This window comes from Cetorhinus maximus, chromosome 15, assembly GCF_964194155.1.
Source record: "Cetorhinus maximus chromosome 15, sCetMax3.hap1.1, whole genome shotgun sequence".
In the NCBI taxonomy this organism is placed as follows: Eukaryota; Metazoa; Chordata; class Chondrichthyes; order Lamniformes; family Cetorhinidae; genus Cetorhinus; species Cetorhinus maximus.
This window is the reverse complement of record NC_135893.1, coordinates 10,298,132-10,318,463: the sequence shown is the minus strand read 5'-3', so window position 1 is coordinate 10,318,463 and position 20,332 is coordinate 10,298,132. Positions and strand designations below refer to the sequence as shown.

Below are 20,332 nucleotides of genomic sequence, written 5' to 3'. Positions count from 1 at the left end.
ATTCTGTAACATGTGCTCCCATTGCATACTATCTGCAGAAGCATAATTATTGCTTCTACATTGTCACAGTTATTAGTCTACAAACAACTTATCAGAGACTAGTTCAAGCGCAATCTTGAAAGGCTTGTGCCATGATGCAATTACACATGGCAGGCAGGTCAGATTACTAAGGCTGAGCCAGATTTATGTCTCAGCATGCTTGCAACACAACGTTAAAAGTACTGAACTGGCTCAGTACGTTTAGCAGACCAACAATAAAGATCGCTATTCTGATTGTAGATCAGAAGATCCACCAAAAAAAAGTGGATCTTTATTGTTACTGTAATGAGGTAGTTCAGGCAGCCAATGGCTGCAGAAGTTTGCATTTAACTTAGTCGCATTTTTGTAAAACCATGCAAAGAGGCACAGATAAAAATATGTTACATGAAAATGTTTGTTTTTTCAACCTATTGGGCACATGATCCTATTATTTTCACCAAACAAAAGTATAATTAATGTCACAAAATCCTAATTAGTATAATAAAGCAGTACAGAATCTGAGCTTATTGATTTATTTTTAAATCCTTTAAAATAAAAAAATAATTTTATTTGATCTTGTAAAATTTATTCCTTCACAGGATGTGGATGTCACTAACTAGTCCAGCATTTATTGCCCATCCTTAATTACCCTTAAGAAGGTGATGGTGAGCCACCTTCTTGAACCGCTGCAGTCCATGTGGTGTAGGTACACCAACAGTGCTGTTGGGTGGTGGTGGTAATGGGGGGGTGGGGTTTGACCCAGCTAGTGAAGGAACGGTGATATAATTCCAGGTCAGGATGGTCTGTGACTTGGAGGCAAACGGGCAGGTGGTGGTGTTCCCATGTTGTTATCTGCTACCCTTGTCCTTCTAGGTGGTAGAAATCGTGGGTTGGAAGGTGCCATTGAAGGAGCGTTGGTGACTTGCTGCAATACATCTTGTATATGGCACACAATGCTGCCACTGTGCGTCGGCGGAAGAGGGAATTAACATTCGAGGTAGTGGATGAGGTGCCAATCAAGGTGAACCGCTTTGTCCTGGATGGTGTCAAGCTTCGAGTGTTGTTGGAGCGGCGCTCATCCAGGCAAGCGGAGAGTATTCCATCACACTCCTGACTTGTGGCCTTGCAGATGGTGGACAGGCTTTGGGAAGTCAGGCAGTGAGTTACTCAATGCAGAATTCCCAGCCTCTGACCTGCCCTTGTAGCCACAATATTCATATGGCTAGTCCTGTTTAGTTTCTTGTCAATGGTAACCCCTGAATGTTGATAGTGGGGGATTCAATGATGGTAATGCCATTGAATGTCAAGGAGCGATGGTTAGATTCTTTTTTGTTGAAGATGGTCATTTCCTTGTGGTGCAAATGTTACTTGCCACTTATCAGCCCAAAAGTTTAAATATTAACCAGGCCTTGCTGCATTTGGACATGGACTACTTCAGAATCTGAGGAATTGCGAATGGTGCTGAACATTGTGCAAACAACCCCACTTCTGACCTTATGGTACAAGGAAGGATATAAAATGATGGTAAAGCTGGAACCACTTTGCATTTTTTGTTGATGTAAAGAAAAAAAAAAACAATTGTTGGATTTGTTTCTTTTAAACTTTTTTTGATGAAAAATGGACACTGGGTCACATCCTGGTGTAGTTGCATATCTTTTTATATGGCAATAAGATCAAACAGTTAAGAATCAGCTGTATCTAATCAGTTGGATACAAAACAACAAAATATTGAAAAAAATATTGAAAATATTGACACAATAACCATGATTAAAAATTACTGCTATTCAATTATCCCTCTAATAGTCGAGCAACAAACTGGTGAATTAGGGTGTACAGTTTTCAGTACTTGTGTAAAGTGGACAGCAGGTCACCATCAAGCCTGTGGCGAAATAAAGTAAGCCAATTCAAAAGGTGTTGAAAGAAATTGGTTTTGTGCCAAATTAATGAGGGAGATTAAAGAGGTAATGTAAAGAGACCAGCACACGGAATTAAGAAAAACAGGGCAAGCTAAGTGAGTTAAATGCCCTTTTCTCATTGTATGCTCACATGATTCTGGGCATTGGCACAAATGATCAGTGCCATTAATACACCACTATAATTAACAACTGTTTGCTAATGGTCAGAGTTCTCCCTACAAAAATCCTTGCAACAGTTTTTAATTCAATAACAGAAACTATTAATGTTTACAAAAATGGTGCATGCAGTTGAAACAGTAACAGAATTTTTAAAGGTTCCAGAATTTAGTTTACAATCTTTCAATATTTAGTTTGAAAATAAAAGAAACAATTATTTTGTCACTAATCAATATTTTTAGATTGTGCTCAAAGCCAGATCGAAATTCAGTATCACAGTCTTTCAGTCATTAATTTAGTCACCACACAATTCCCTTTATTAGCAGGGAAACAAAATCAAGCCTTAATTAGCCAAGAAATAAGGTTACGAGAATGATGGTCTCGGAGGTTATCAAATATGCTTAAATCTCATTCCATTAACATACAGTTTGGAAATTGAGATAAGTCTAATAATGAAACAAAAAAAAAATCATAGGTTAAATCAAAGGCAGCAAACAAATAGGCTGAGCATTCTGAAATATCAACAACTTCATTCATAACAATCTCTTACCCACTTTCCCTCAACAATATTCTGAAAAAAACTAGCCATACTTAGAAATATAAAGCCATGGCGTTCCTATTCAAATGACCCTATTTGTATGTAGGAACATTGGAACATCAGTAGGCCATTTATCCCCTCAAATGCGTTCCACCATTCAATGAGATCATGGCTGATCTGTGACCTAAATCTGCATGGCTTGCCTTTACCCCATATTCCTTAATATCTACAGTCAATAAAAATCTACCAATCTCCGATTTTAAATTAACCATTTATCTGGCATCAATTACTGTTTGCGGAAGAGAGTTTCAAACTTCTGTCACCCTTTGCGTGTAGAAGGCTAACATTTCGCATAGTAATAAACTTTAGAATTGATTATTTTTAAGCTGTATAGTGATTAGAGTGTAACAAATGTTAAACCCAAATTGAAAAAAATGAAAAATAGAGGAAACGTCCTTTAAAAAATTATAAACCAATGTAGGCCCATGTAAAAATAAAAACATATTTTTGGAGTGCAGAATATTTTTAAATCTATAAAAAGATCTTTATAACAGGGTACAGCATCCTAGCATTTCAAATTAATATTGAGTATGCTTTACCACACTATACTGCATTCTAACAGCTCGATAATTCTTCTATTTTCACAATTTTTACTGTATATTCAGCAAAAAACAAGATCCCGCGGCCAACCACATTCACATAATTACAAAAGAAGTTTCACAAAAAAAATTCTACATTTTAAATAAAAATCTTTACAGCTTCCATACCTCACCATACTGTTCAAAGCTCTTCAGCCCTACAAATAAAGCCAACAGCCGTTAATCCAGCTCAAGTATACAGAAGTCAATAGCTCCAGAACAGCTTGGGGGAATAAGGGAAAGGGATTTAATCAAGATTTGGAGAGAGTGTGGTCAGGCAGTTAAGAGAATTTTGTAATGAGCAGATTGCAATGCTTGTTCAGAGCTACTGCAACATTACATTATGACAGTACCCCAGTAGGTTTTCAAGCAGAGACGACAGCTGCTTCAATGAGGTTATATAGCGGAAAAGGAAATTGGATCAAAACCCTATCTTAGAAAGAGCAGCAGACATTTTTAGGAAGTAAAACACCGCTAGCTTTCGTGCTAGCTCATGTTAGAACATAACTTTTAACAATTCGCATTCCTTAAGATTTATTCAATATGTTGTAAAAATCTTCTACTTAACATTGACCGGAGTGGTTGATCATGTTGAAGAATAGCATTTTGTCCGATATTTCAAATCTAGTGATTGTAAAAACAGCTCTCAGAAAGTGTTAACTGAATCTGAGGGTCTGACCCATTTTTATTTTTCTGAATATTAATCTTGTTGTGGAGTGCATGCAAGCAGCTGGTAGAGTATAAAATATTTCCTCTTACACAACCCCCCAGGCATACCTACTTAGTACCTATATTGCACCAAAATATCCCAATGCTTACTGCAACCATACAGATTTACTCAAGTTTAATACTCAGCTTCAACAGCTAATGAATGAATGTTATCCTAGCAAGTGAATGCTACAATAAAATTATATAATAATTTTCTTCCAGTTACTAAACTTAGATTGACAAATTGTGACCATGTTCACCTCAAAACGGCCAGTCAGAAATTTTACATAAATGGGAACTTCAACAATTTAATTACTTTGGTTTCATTTTATTTGTTAGTCAATGGATGACGTTAATACTCAATGCAGATCAAATTAACCAATTTGGAAACCATAACAAGTTTATAACTGAACTGAGCATTTTAGTCAATTATACTTGGTGCTTCTGAAATTAACTTTAATGAATTTATTTATTTGATGGCTTACCTGTAAATGAAAGAGGTAAAATCAAGTATTCGCTCCATGGAAATTCCAATAATATTCTTACATTATCATAACAATGACCAAGTACAAAATCAAACAATTTCTGAGGGCCACCCCAACCCCTCTTTATGCCATTACAATTTTCATTTTTGGTTACATCTTTTTTTTAAAAAAAAGTGATACAAAAACTTTTCACAGTACAGAGAATTGGGACACTTTCCCACATTTTGCACCCTGTGTCAGTATCTAGTCTTGTTGTTAGGCAAGGGATGAAGGGTCATCTCTAAAAAGCTACAGCAATATACCTTAACTTCAACTTCAGAAGAGCACTCTTTTGCAGACGATTTCTCATGACAGCCATTCTTGAAGCTTTCTGATGCCATGAGCATATTGGACCCTGAAGCTATAATGCGGGCTCAATATTAGAATCTGGGATTTCTAGTCTTTTGAGATGCTTTTCTTGTATAGCTTTACAGAAGCATTATGCAAACATTGCTGAAAATTATCATTGTTTTTGTCTTAGGAGACAAAATAATGTTGTTGGATGCAAGGGAAACCATGTGACATGGTATGGTGAAGTCACAGTATAGCCGGCAAGATCAGCTGCAGCAGCATGACTGCAAATTTTTATTACTGAGAAATATAGCTAAAGGGCTGGGTTCCATAGGTCAGAGCAACAAATTCAAAAGGAGTAGGAAACACAGTAAATTAGGAACTAATGATTAGGTGATTCAAGCATAAGCTTTTAAAAGCTGAATACTGGAAAGAAAGGGAAGTAATTTCTGCAGGTCTGGGGCCATAGGAAAGTGAATTAGTCAGATAAGTCCTGACTTCACACAGTGAGGGTGCAGAAAGGAAGAATATATCCCCAAGTCAACCTATAACCAGATATATTATGAAGGAAGGGATCACTAAACTTGATGAAGTTTAAGATGTACTGAGTTCAAGTTGCTTACAATTGTAATAGGAAATCAAACTTCAGATTTGTTTTGCAATTATAAGCATGACATCAATGATATTGGAATTTAGTTTTGAAACTGTAGGCAATTTTCTGACAAAAGACTGGGCTGATACTGCCCCAACTTCATTTCAGCACATCAAAAAGGAGGAAACATTAATTACATCAGGCGGGATGGCCTCTAACTTATCAATTCTGAACAGAAGTCTGGCATTCCCCAACTTTTAATGGATCATTAAAGAGGACCTTTTGCTATGGATGTTAGGTGACATGGTGGACACAAGGGGAATATACAAAAATAAAATACAACACATAAATAATTGGTTAATAACTTTCTAGGCAATGCAGGTTTGTCAGGTAGAACATTGATATTTGATTTTGTTATGATCCTGGACCAGATCCCCCAAGGTTTTGGTATGATCCGGTTAGTGACCAGTAACCTTTTGCTTAAAGTAGACAAAGTTTGAGATTCAAGACACTTGCTAAGAGAATAAAGCCACAAGATTCTACAGATCTTGAACAAACTAAAATAAACATTACTATACAAGGTCAAAAGGATAAAGCAATTTACAATATCCATCTTATACTCTAATATTCAGGGTTAACATTGAGTTACATGCGAATTAACTGGCAAACTGTGCTCGAAAACACCACAATGCACAATAAATAGCAAATGCAACCAGAGATCCCAAGGATTTCTCAGCAACCCACCCAGACGTCAGTAAACACCGAGTCAACCAATCTCATTGAAACTCTGTCTCCCTCACGAACAATTCCAAACTTTTAACTTTTGAAGCTCCAGCCTCCGAATTCCCTTAAAGCCGTTCAAACTCAGACTGCCTCAATGACTGCACAACTCCCAGGGTTTCAATCCCATCTGCTGAGAATCAATTCCCCTGGATTTCTCTGTCTGCACTGTCCCTACTTAATGGCACAATTTCACCTCTTTAATAGCTGGCTAGCTTCTCTGGGCTGACACTGCCCTTGGTTTCACCAAGCTCCAATCTCCCCAGTTACACCAAGCTATAAAATGGCTCCCGGGGCTTCTTCTGAGCCCTAACCCTTTCAAGCACAGAGTCAGTAACCTGTTGTCACCTTCTCAGCTCCCCAGGACTTCTCCTGAGCCCTAACTGCACAAAGCCAACTAACAGCAACACTTTTGCTGCCTGGGGCCTGCTAACAGCAGCACCTTTTCCCCTGTTGCAGAACACTCACTCCCCCAGCAAACACAGATAAATTGTTCATGACGACATAGCCTTTCAGGGCTCACTGAATGCTTTTAAATTAATTGTAGCTCTGACTCCTGAAACAAAATAACTCTCTGGCTTGCATTTCTGTGCAAGCAATATAGACACCTTGTCTCCAATTCTCCAGCTAAGTAAGCCCACCTGCTGTTTTCTGATCGTACCTTACTAGCAGTTAACCCCCTATAGCCCCAACCTTTTACATTTATCTAATTTTCTACAATTAACTTTAATCTTCCCAGAACTAAAACCCTCTAAAATATTATGAACCATGAATGAGTATTTATAACAATTAACAGGCAAGGTGAGAGTAACTGCCCTTGACATCATTTGACCGAGTGTGGCATCAAGGAGCCTTAGCAAAACTGGAGTCAGTCAATGGGAATCAGGGGGAATACTCTCCACTGGTTGGAGTCATACTTAGTACAAAGGAGGATGGTTGTGCTTTTTAAAAAATTATTCTTTCACAGGATGTGGGCTTCGCTGGCTGAGCCAGCATTTATTGTCCATCCATAGTTGCCCTTGAAAAAGGCGGTGGTGAGCTGCCTTCTTGAACCGTTGCAGTCCATGTGGTGTAGGTACACCCACAATGCTGTTAGGAAGGGAGTTCCAGGGTTTTGACCCAGTGACAGTGAAAGAACGGCAATATATTTCCAAGTCAGGATGGTGAATGACTCGGAAGGCGACTTCCAGGTGGTGGTGTTCCCATCTATCTGCAGCCCTTGTCCTCCTAGACGGTAGTGGTTGTGGGTTTGGAAGGTGCTGTCTAAGGAGCCTTGGTGAATTTCTGCAGTTCATCTCGCAGGTGGTACACACTGCTGTTACTGTGTGTCGGTGGTGGAGGGAGTGAATGTTTGTGGATTTGGTGCCAATCAAACAGGCTGTTTTTTTCCTGGACGGTGTCAAGCTTCTTGAGTGTTATGGGAGCTGCACTCATTCCAGGCAGGTGGGGAGTATTCCATCACACTCCTGACTTGTGCCAGTCAGGAGGTTGCATGATTCCTAGCCTTTGACCTGCTCTTGTAGCCACAGTATTTATATGGCTAGTCCAGTTCAGTTTCTGGTCAATGTTAACCCCTAGGATGATGACAGTGAGGGATTCAGTGATGGTAATGCCATTGAACATCAAGGAGCAATGGTTGGATTCTCACTTGTTGGGGATGGTCATATGGTCATTGTCTGGCACTTGTGGGGCATGAATGTTACTTGCCACCTGTCAGCCCTAGCCTGGATATTGCCCAGGTCTTGCTGCATTTGGACATGGACTGCTTCAGTATCTGAGGAGTCGTGAATGGTGCTGAACTCTGTGCAATCATCAGCAAACATCCCCAATTCTGACCTTATGATGGAAGGAAGGTCATTGATGAAGCAGCTGAAGATAGTTGGGCTGAGGGCACTGCCCTGAGGAACACCTGCAGTGATGTCCTAGAGCTGAGATGACTGACATCCAACAACTACAATCATCATCCTTTGTGCTAGATATGACTCCAACCAGCAAAGAATTTTCCCCGATTCCCATTTTCCACGTAGCTGGGTAGATGCCAGTGTCATAGCTGTACTGGGACAGCTTGCCTAGGGACGTGGCAAGTTCTGGAGCATGTCTTCAGTACTATTGCCAGGGCCCATAGCCTTTGCAGTATCCAGTGCCTTCAGCCGTTTCTTGATATCACATGGAGTCAATCAAATCAGCTGAAGACTGACATCTATTAAGCTAGAGACCTCTGAAGGAGGCCGAGATGGATCATCCACTCGGCACTTCCGGCTGAAGATTGTAGCAAATGCTTCAGCCTTATCTTTTGCACTGATGTAAAACATGCTCCATCATTGGAGGATGGGTTATTTGTGGAGCTGCCTCCTCCAGTGAGTTGTTTAATTATCCACCACGATTCATGGCTGGATGTGGTAGGACTGCAGAGCTTAGATCTGATCCGTTGGTTGTGGGATCACTTAGCTCTGTCTGTCACTTGCTGCTTATGCTGTTTGGCACACAAGTAGTCCTGTGTTATTAGTTTCACCAGGTTGACACCTCATTTTTAGGTATGCCTGGTGCTGCTCCTGGCATGCCCTCCTGCACTCTTCATTGAACCAGGGTTGACACCCTGGCTTGATGGTAATGGTAGAGTGGAAGAAGATACCAGGCCATGCTGCTGCTGATGGCCCACAGAGCCTCATGGATGCCCAGTTTTGAGTTGCTAGATCTGTTCTAAATCAATCCCATTTAGCATGGCTGTAGTGCCACACAACACGATGGAGGGTATCCTCAATGCGAAGGCGGGACTGGTCACTCCTACCAATACTGTCATGGACAGCTGCATCTGCAGCAGGCAAGTTGGCGAGGATGAGGTCAAATATGTTTTTCCATCCTATTGGTTCCCTCACCACCTGCTGCAGACCAGTCTAGCAGCGAAGTCATTTAGGACTGAGCCAGCTCAGTCAATAGTGGTGCTACCGAGCCACGCTTGGTGAGGGACATTGAAGTCCCCCACCCAGAGTATATTCTGCGCCAATGCCACCTTCGGTGCTTACGCCAAGTGGTGTTCAACATGGAGGAACACTGATTCATCAGCTGAGGGAGGGCGGTATGTGGTAATCAGCAGGAGGTTTCCTTGCTCGTGTATGACCTGATGCCTTGAGACTTCATGGGATCCAGGGTCCCTGTTGAGGACTCCCAGGGCAATTCCCTTCCGATTCTATACCAATGTGCCGCCACCTCTGCTGGGTGGGACAGGATGGTAATGATGGTGTTTGGGACATTATCTGTAAAATATGATTCCTTGAGGATGCCTATGTCAAGCTGATGCTTGTCTAGTCCATGAGACAGCCTGTTAGTAAGGAGTACTTTGCAGGGTTGACAGAGCTGAGAATGCTGTTGTCGTCTCCTAGGTCGATGCCAAGTGGTCCGTCCAGTTTCATTTATTTTTTGTAACTTTGAAGTAGTTTGATACAACCGAGTGGCTTGCTAGGCCATAGAGGGCATGTAAGAGTCAACCACATTGCTGTGGGGTCTGGAGTCACAGGTAGGCCAGACCAAGTAAGGATGACAGATTTTCTTCCCTAGTGAACCAGGTGGGTTTTTACAACAATTGACAAATTACATTTTTAATTCTAGATTTATTTATTTTTTAAAATTGAATTTGAATTATTTTTATTGAATCCCGCCACAGGATTCGAACCCCGGTCCCCAGAGGATTAACTTTAGGTCTCTGGATTAATAGCCCAGCGACAATACCACTATGCCATCACCTCCCCCTAAACTGCTGGAGTTCCTCAGAGTAGTATCCTAGGTCCAACCATCTTCAGCTGCTTCATTAATAACCTTTCTTCCATCAGAAGGTCAGGAGTGGGGATGTTCATTGAGGATTGCACAATCTTCAGTACCATTCGTGACTCCTCAGATACTAAAGCTGACCAAATGCAGCAATATCCAGGCTTGGGCTGACAAGTGGCAAGTAACATTCGTACCACGTGTCAAGAAGATATAATGATGTCTATACTTTTATTGGAAATTGTTTTAAAACAGCGTTCTAGTGGTGTGTGTGTGTCTTAATTGGATTAAAGCCAGTTGGTCTAGATGCTTTGATGTATAGAAGAGAAGGTGGTTTGAAATGTTAATTAGGTAAACATGGGGGCAATTTGCATTTTATCTTTAAACAAATTAGTGTAGCCTGGATTCAAAGAGAGGGAGTGAGATATTACACCTAACCAGTGAAGCTCAGAAACAATGCGTTTGTTTATTTTTCCCAAGAATTATTAATAAAGTGGGTATTATGAAAGGGTCTTATTATTAGAGGAGGTAAAGTTCAAAAGACATGGTAATACAATGAAAATTTGCATTCAAAAGGGAAAATATGTATAAAGGAAGAGAAGGCTGTTGGTAAAAAGGGGAGGGATTCTAAAATCTAAAGCCTCAAGCCGCTGTCTGCAAGGACCCAGAGCTGAAAGAAACTAGTTTTGAATTAGAATGTCCAGAGTGTGCTTCGCCAGGTTTAAATCTGTGCGTTTTACTGTGCCTTAACAAGGTATAACAGAGTCAGATTAAATAGGGTTTTTTTAGAAGTTATTATTGTAGTAATTTGTAGACATGTATGTGCTTACAATCTTTTAATTAATATATGTTTAATTTAGTTTTATAAAAACCTCTCGAGACTTGGTGGTCTTATTATAGCTGCATTTCGAAACATACAAGTTACAAAAATTGGCTATGACAGTGTTTCAAGTTTCCTTCTGGGATTTGGACAACTCAGCATTTACCATCGACTATATCACAATACCACACAAGTGTCAGACAAAGATTCTTTCTTATATAAAAGCAAAATACTGTGGATGCTGGAAATCTGAAACAAAAACAAAAATTGCTGGAAAAACTCAGGAGGTCTGACAGCATCTGTGGAGAGGAAGACATAGTTAACGTTGAGTCCATATGACTCTTCATCAGGTTCTCTCTTGTTGGAGATGGTCAAAATATCACTCCTTGACATTCAATGGCAATACCATTGCTGAATCCCCCACTAACATCATCCTGGGAGTTACCATTGACCAGAAACTGAACTGGACTAGCCATATAAATACTGTGGCTACAAGAGCAGCTCAGAAGCTAGGAATCCTGCAGCGAGTAACTCACCTCCTAACTCCCCAAAGCCTGTCCACGATCTACATGGCACAAGTCAGGAGTGTGATGGAATACTCTCCACTTGCCTGGATGAGTGCAGCTCCAACAACAATCTAGAAGCTTGATACCATCTAGGACAAAGCAGTCCGCTTGATTGGCACCCCATCCACAAACATTCACTCCCTCCACCACCTACACACAGTGGCAGCAGTGTGTACCATCTACAAGATACACTGCAGGAACTCACCAAGCCTCCTTAGACAGCACCTTCCAAACCCAAAACCACTACCATCTAGAAGGACAAGGGCATCAGATACATGGGAACACCACAACCTGGAAGTTCCCCCTCCAAGCCACTCACCATCCTAACTTGGAAATATATCATCGTTCTTTCACTGTCACTGGGTCAAAATCCTGGAAATCCCTCTCTAACAGCACTGTTGATGTACCTACACCACATGGACTGCAACGGTTCAAGAAGGCAGTTCACCATCAGCTTCTCAAGGGAAATTAGGGATGGGCAATAAATGCTGGCCTAGCCAGCGACACCCACATCCCATGAATGAATTTTAAAAATGGTATTTATATGTATCTTTTATTTTCCAACACAGGACCTCTACATTTAATCCAGCATGTAGACAGCATAAAACAGGTCAACCTTCACTTCAGTACCATGAAATATTTTACCTGCACCAAGAAGGGAGATGGGTTGTCTCACTTGACAGACAGCAGGTGTAATTTTCAATTTTATCACCTGGGCAGTAAAGGTGGCTGAGCAGATGCCACACATCACGCTCCCCCCACCCCCCCCACCATCCCATTGTAAAACTCATCCAATTTTAACACCATTAAAAACAAAATTATCCCTGATATTTCTCTTCAACAACGTTTATACTGCATAGACATGTCAGCCTAGATTATATGCTCAAATTCAAAGTACTGTAACCCAATGCTGTTCTGACTCAGAAGTAAGAGTGGTACCAACCTATTTTAATGTTCTGTTTAGAAATTAAACAGACTTTTCATAGTTTACATTTACTATGGTTATCACATATAAGCCAGGATTGTCTACTTCAATTGAAGGTTTCTGCATCTGTCCAATTTCTGTTGTTAGCCGACTAACTTTGCCAAATTCAGATCTAAGGATGTGCACTACTGACATGCAAAATTAAAATTGAACAGTTAAATGCAAGTTTTCAGTTAGGAGACCTCCCCGGGTGGCAGTAGCATTACCAATGGTACAGTTGATTATTTGTTAAAACTAGAGATTCTGTTCAACCATATCATCATGGTTTCTATTCACCTGAAACTTCATGTTGCTTGACATTGCTAACTACATGCTAGAACACCAGGGTGTAATAAATGGCTTAAATAAAGCATGACTTTCTGGCTTTCTAAACGTGTTCCAGCTGACTTCCCGAAACAAAACCAGGAAGCAGTGCAAAGAATAAGAGTAAAAGAAAATTGTAATACAGCAGTAGTTAGTCATAACACAATCCGTTATGAAGATAAGCCTACTGCCTTTTAAAAAAAAATCAATTCCTTTCCTTCCATACCATTAAAGCTTCAAATAAGATCTAAGGACCAGTTTTCCTCTGCTTTGCATCCCATGTACATCTATTTATGAGACACAAACCAGGGGGAAAATGCACAAGCATTAGCGGGTATCTTAATTATGCAGTTCACGTAATTCTATTTGTGCTCTGTTAGAACTCTACTTCTATGCACATCAAGAGTTTCCAAATATAAAATCAGGGTTAAAAATGTTACTGGGTCACATGGCCATCTTCCTTTCATTTCTTCTGGTCACAAGCTCCCATTTAAACTCACCAGTTTTGGGTCTAACAAGTAATACTCAGGCCACACTAGTGGCAGGCAATTACCATCAATAAGAGAGAATCATTCTGTGGTATTACCCCCATCATCAATGCCCTGAGGTTTACCATTGACCAGAAACTGAATTGCAGCAGCCATATAAATAATGTGGCTACAAGAGCAGGTCAGAGGCTGGGGATTCTGCAGCAAGTAACTCACCTCCCAAATTGCCAAAGCCTTTTCATTATCCACAAGTCGCAAGACAGGAGTGTGACAAAATACTATCCACTTGCCTGAATATCTCCAACAACAATAATATGTCTCCAACAACACTTAAGAAGCTCGACACCATTCAGGACAAAGGAACCAGCTTGATTGGCACCCTATCCACCACTTGAAACATTCAGTCAGTCCACCACCGACGCACAGTGGCAACAGTGTATGCCATATACAAGATGCACTGCAGCAACTCACCAAGCCTCCTTCAACAATGCAGTCTAGGTGGTGGAGATTGCAGGTTTACACAGAATCACAGTGCAGAAGAGGCCCTTTGGCCCATCGTGTCTGCACCGACACGTGAGAAACACCTGACCTACCTACCTAATCCCATTTACCAGCACTTGGCCCATAGCCTTGAATGTTATGACGTGCCATGTGCTCATCCAGGTACTTCTTAAAGGATGTGAAGCAACCCGCCTCCACCACCCTCCCAGGCAGTGCATTCCAGACCATCACCACCCTCTGGGTAAAAAGGTTTTTCCTCACATCCCCCCTGAACCTCCTGCCCCTCACTTTGAACTTATACCTCCTTGTGACTGACCCTTCAACTAAGGGAACAGCTGCTCCCTATCCACCCTGTCCATGCCCCTCAATCTTGTACACCTCGATCATGTCGCCCCTCAGTCTTCTCTGCTCCAACGAAAACAACCCAAGTCTACCAAACCTCTCTTCATAACTTAAATGTTTCATCCCAGGCAACATCCTGGTGAATCTCCTCTGCACTCCCTCCAGTGCAATCACATCCTTCCTATAATGTGGCAACCAGAAATGCACACAGTACTCCAGCTGTGGCCTCACCAAGGTTCTATACAACTCCAACATGACCTCCCCACTTCTGTAATCTATGCCTCGATTGATAAAGGCAAGTGTCCCGTATGCCTTTTTCACCACCCCACTAACATGCCCCTCTGTGTTTAGAATGACAAGGGCAAAAGATGTACGGGAACACCACTACCTGCAAGTTCTCCAAGTCACTCACCACCTCAACTTGGAACCAAATTGCTGTTCATTCACTGTCGCTGGGTCAGGAACTTGGAACACCCTTCCTAACAGCAGTGTGGGTGTACCTACAGCAGGTGGACTGCAGAGGTTCAAAAAGGTGGCTGACTACCACCTTCTCAAGGGCAATGAGGGTTGGGCAACAAATGCTTGCTTTGCCAGCAGCACTCACAGCCCAGGAAAGAATTTTTAAAAGCACTTCAGTGGTTGTTAAATTTAAAAAGGGACAGGCATGAAGTTCTTAGGTTCTAATTTTTTTGCCATCTACTGTTATAAAGTTTGGTGTTGCACGAGGAGCAGCCGCTATAACAAAGTATTGGGGAATTCTTGGAGACCATCGTCCCCTTCAGCATAACGGGGGCCCTAGTTGAGATACATTTATACCTGGCCTATTTGTATGAAAAGGACAACCAGGAGGAAATTTTGTACACTAGAGGAGTGATATTCATGGAAGGAAGGAGGGGGCAACTGCCACTTCTCCATCCTCCCATTATCCAAAAGAACATGTCTATAAAGCTACCCAGTACTTCTATAAATATAAAAGGAGTGCCTTCCAAAACAATGCTTTATTAAGGAAAGGGTCCAAGGATTCCATACCTTCCTGAAGGAGGCCCTCCATCACATTTCTGAACAAGCATGGTCATCTCAATCAATTTCAAAGTGACTACAGCCATGAACTTTTTTTTGTCTCCTGGTTACTCGTTCCCAAGCAATGAATGGCTTATTCAGAAGAGCAAACACCTATAGAATCTTCCCTATATCAGAGTGGTATATGCCCAAAGTGTAGGAATCTTATGACCAAATCTGGCCCTCCTGCCAGAGATGCCTTTTGTCTGGATTGCAATGACTACAACTCCATTAAATGTTCAATTTGTGTGATTATCATCACTGCACCATGTAAGAGACAGCCAAATTCCCAGGCACCAAAATCTCTTATTTGACAAAGCTCAAAATAAATAGTAATTTTAAAAAGGGAAGTACCAGGGATGTTCTTTTTAAAATAAAAGTGTCCTTCACATTGTTACATATTTTTATTTCGATTTAGAGAATAAGTTCCCTGAAGGCTAACCAGTTCAGGGCTCCACCATTGCAAAACTTCTCCTCTGATGCATAGTAGGATACCAATCATTTGCACAAAAGTATTTAGTGCACTCTGGAAATCAACCAGCATCCAGGATGAAAACATTATCAGCCTCTACGCTGGCCTATAGCACCAAATCTCATGTGGTAAAGAGTCAATGCAGAACATATACAGGCAGCTCCCAAAGTATGCTTCATTGAAATATTTCAACGTGCAAGCAGAGGCACAAAATAGTAAATCTCCACTTGGGGAGAAGCAGTTCATTGAATCAATCTCATTTACCAAGATAAGACATAGAAGTAAGAACTTAAATTTGAAAATATTCAATCTAACTTTATCTTCTCCCTGGCATCCAAAATTGCCTCCTAAAATTGGGAATATTTCCTAACAGGCACAGGGTTTTAAACTGAAACCCCAAAAATGGGTGGAGAGATCATGATCTATGCTATTCACTGGCCTCACGTTTTGGCAAGATTTGCCAATATCGTGAGCACCTAGTACTACTTAATGCTAACCTGTACCTCTTAAAGGAGAGGTGCATTCTTACTGCTAGGGGTGCTGCATCATTCTGAATATTGTGTAGAAAATTTAACAATGGCTGACCATGGGAGAGAGCACGCACCAAGCTTTTGAGGCTGCACTGGAGGTTTTGGTGGAAGAGGTGGAGAGGAGGAAAGATATTCTGTACACTCAGAGGGACCCATAACCCTCCAGGCACGTGCTGACAGTGAGAAGATATAGGTCAGTGCCAAAGACCTGTATGCTGGAAAGAAGTTTAATATTTCCACACAACTTATCAAGGACAGGAGGGCACCTTCAAATGCCATATCCTACCATCTGCATCGCTAGCTTCATCCACTGCTCAATTCACTAAACCTCCATCACTCACCTACCAACACTTACCTACTAATCAATTAGAATTCATTCCTAACATTCATGTACTTCACTCACCCTCACACACACCAGCACTGTTACAAGCCTCATAAGGTTGCATCTCAGGTTGCACAAAATGGCAGCTTTTTGACCATGACAGCCATGGCACTCAGTGACATACATTGTTTTTTCTTCCAGGAGAAAATGGTGGACAATAGGACACTGCAGGAATTAACTGGAGGGGGAGAGGTGTGCCTGCCCGTTTTAACCCCCATTGAGAAAACAGTACTATTTTGGGAAGGGACACTGCTGACAGGCCTTCACTCCCTCCTTTTTCAACTTCTTCTAGCAGCTTGTCCTATTGTGTGTAACCTCTGTTCATTCTCCCAGTCATGCTCAATGCCAAGAGAAAACATTCTTAGGCCACCCATGTCTGGAAGCAACTGGTGTATGCGCCAGTCTTTAATTCACCAGAAAAGTACTTTAGCAGCAGCCAGACCACTGCATGCACACAATAAGAAACCTTTAATACAGAATATAGAAAAGTACTCAAAACATGTAGAATGGCAGAACAGCCAGAAGAAATAATCCAGCAACGAACTCGTAAGCAGTTCACGATCCCTTCAAACAGCGTTTGTGGGGCGGGGTCCTTCATGTGCTGTCGAACGGGTGTTCATCTGTGCAAGGTTAGAAGAGGGCTGCAGCGCAGAGCTCCAAAATGCACTGGCAACTAATTAGCGGACAACGTCATGATCTACCAGCTCTGCATGCTGGAGGCAGCACACCGCTGACCTCTTTTCAGGTATCGTGTCTTGTGCACTCTATTTTGGTAGTTTACGAGGCTTTATGGCGTCCAAAATCGGGTACTACAAAGCCCAGTTTCAACCTGCAACGCTCTCTAATTTTGCTTCCAAAGAAAAGTAGCTCGATAGAGATGCATTGGGTCTCCCAACCATAAAGACGTATCTGGCAGTCTGTCTTTAAGCCAAATGTTGTTAGGTCGAGTAGAAAACAGCACACATCCTATTCTTGATTACCTGGAAAAACTCAACAGGTCTGACAGCATCTGCGGAGAGGAACACAGTTGACGTTTCGAGTTCTGGTGAAGAGACATACGGACTCGAAACGTTAACTGTGTTCCTCTCCGCAGATGCTGTCAGACCTGCTGAGTTTTTCCAGGTATTTTTATTTTTGTTTCGAATTTCTAGCATCCGCAGTTTTTTGCTTTTATCTTATTCTTGATTGTTGGCCTAAACTTTTTAGCTTAGGTCCAAGTCAGCATTTATGGCTTAAACCAGTTTGCAAAACTGGGACCGACACCCCGGAATGCAAAGGATGTCGACCCCCCCCCACCTTTAATCTAATGTCAGCTGACTGAAGATACAGCAAATGTTATACAATCAGGTCCAAACAATATTTAGTAAATACTAAAATGTATCATTTCTTATAAATATTTGGGGGTGGATGATTTTGAGAAGCATGAAAAGAAGCAAATTAAACAACACAAGAAAACATTTTCCAAAAGAACTCTTGAAATAGAGAGGTTTTGTGTAAGGCTGCATATAGTGTAATATTTTTAGGGCTATTATGGTACAACAATCACATATATGGGAAAAAATACTTTAAAAAAGATTCGTTAGAAGAACTAGCCTGTAACTAAGTATTAAATCATTGAAAAATGTGTTTTCAGGAAGGGGAGGAAATCAGATAACTAAACTGGCCGCTAAAAAACAATAAATGATTAAGACAATGTTTCTGTTAATGTTAACAATCTATATTCCCCCTTTAGAAAAATATCTAGTGTCAAAAGGTTTAGTGTGTGTGTGTGTGTAGTATTATAAATATCTTTCCTACTGTGTTGTAATGTAGAACAACAGTGAACTACACTTCAAAAGGACTTCAATGGCTGTAAAGCGCTTTGGGACCTCCTGAGGTTGGGAAAGACACTTAAATAAATGCAGTTTTTTTTTTGTTCATTCATTGTCAATTTTTCCAGAGGAATCAATTTGGGCTCGCAACTAATTTCTGTTATTGAACCGCTTTGAATGATTTGTTTTGTGCAGTATGTCGGTGTAGGAAAACAGCAGCTGTCTGAATACTATTACAAAAATTACTGGGGGGGTGGTGTTGGGCAGGGAAATACATTTGCCATAAATCATTCCAATGAAATACCATGGCGACCAAATTAGATAGCCCCTGAAAAAGAGCACAGGGATCATGACGTGGAATTAACCCATGCCTGTCGCTTTTGATGCAGGCAGCAAGCCAACTTGGTGCTGCCTGCTAATTTAGATGATTGCTGCATGCCGCCATCACAAACCGCACTACTGATTGGCTTCACACCTCAGCAGGACCCAGAATAATCAAAGGCTAGCACCAGTAAAAACTAGCCTGCACTACTTAAAGTTAGCTTGCTCCTTGTAAAAGGGATGTAACATTGTACTGGAAATCACTCCTCTCTTTCTCCTTGCCATATGGCTGGTGATAAGAGCTGTTCCCTCATGATGGCAAGATTGTGCAGCATGCAGCAGACCACCATGAATCTTGACACTTGCTCTGCCAAGTAATGCAGTGCTCCTCTAAAACGGTACAGATAGCGGAAGTGTTGTTTCAGCCCCTCAATGGTTTGCTCTATTGCATTTCGTATGGCATCATGGCCTTCCTTGTAAGCATGCTTTTTTTTTTGTAAAAATATACTTTATTCATAAAATATCTTCAATCACATTCCAAACCATTTCAAAAACAACATTACAAGGGTACAATCCAGGTTAAACTTTTACAAAATGTATCACCAGGTGCATCAGTACAAACAATATTACAATCATTTACAGCCTTTCATTTTGATCTGTACAGCCCGAGGGGCTCTAAACAGTTCCCAGTCTCTCGGTGCGCTGTGGTAGAAAGGTCTTAGACAGCGACCCTTCCCCATTGCACCTTTGCGGCAGCTGCCCCAAGCTTTAGTGCGTCCCTCAGCACGTAGTCCTGGACTTTGGATTGTGCCAGTCCGCAACAATCGGTCGGGGACAACTCTTTGTGCTGGAAGATCAACAAGTTTCGGGCAGACCAAAGCGCGTCTTTCACCGAGTTGATGATCCTCCAGCTGCAGTTGATGTTTGTCTCGGTGTGTGTCCCTGGGAACAGCCCGTAGAGCACAGAGTCCTGTGTCACAGAACTGCTCGGGATGAACCTCGACAGCAACCACTGCATCTCTCTCCAGACTTTCTTTGCAAAGGCACAATCCACAAGGAGGTGAACAACGGTCTCTTCCCCACCACAGCCACCTCGAGGGCCACGTGCAGAGGGGGTGAGCCTCCTGGCGTGTAGGAAGGATCTGACGGGGAGGGCCTTTCTCACCACCAGCCAAGCTACGTCTTGGTGCTTGTTGGAAAGTTCTGGCGATGAGGCATTCTGCCAAATGACTTTGACAGTCTGCTCGGGGAACCATCCCACAGGGTCCACCCTCTCCTTTTCCCCCAGGGCCTCTAGGACGTTACGTGCTGACCACTGCCTGATGGACTTGTGGTCAAAGGTGTTTTTCTGCATAAATTTTTCCACCAGGGACAGGTGGTACGGCACGGTCCAACTACTTGGAGCGTTCCGCGGCAGCGTGGCCAGACCCATCCTTCGCAACACCGGGGACAGGTAGAACCTCAGCACGTAGTGACACTTGGTGTTTGCGTACTGAGGGTCTACGCACCGCTTGATGCAGCCACACACAAAGGTGGCCATCAGTATGAGGGCGACGTTGGGCACGTTTTTTCCCCCTTTATCTAGAGGCTTGTACATCGCGTCCCTGCGGACACGATCCATTTTCGACCTCCAGATAAAGCGGAAGATGGCTCGAGTGATCGCCATCGCGCAGGAGTCTGGAATGGGCCAGACCTGCGCCACGTACAGCAACAGCGAGAGTACCTCACACCTGATGACCAGGTTCTTACCCGCAATGGAGAGGGAGCGTCGCTCCCACATGCCCAGTTTCCTTTTCACCATAGCCACTCGCTCCTTCCAGTTTCTAACG

At 42.0% G+C, this 20,332-nt stretch overlaps 1 protein-coding gene across 6 annotated transcripts in view; it reads right to left on the bottom strand.

The window, feature by feature from the left end:
• ptpn11b (protein tyrosine phosphatase non-receptor type 11b) overlaps positions 1-20,332 on the bottom strand; it is a 133,667-nt gene that overhangs the window by 92,051 nt on the left and 21,284 nt on the right. For 3 of the 6 annotated variants that reach the window (XM_078557868.1, XM_078557869.1, XM_078557870.1), the window contains exon 1: positions 4,762-4,855. The exons of 2 other annotated variants lie outside the window; for them this stretch is intronic. In XM_078557868.1, coding sequence (XP_078413994.1) covers positions 4,762-4,817 — 56 coding nt within the window. In that variant the 5' untranslated portion in view covers positions 4,818-4,855. Of the gene's footprint in view, positions 1-3,395; positions 3,613-4,761; positions 4,856-20,332 lie in introns of those variants that run through there. One more of the 6 variants, XM_078557872.1, reaches the window with a different exon arrangement.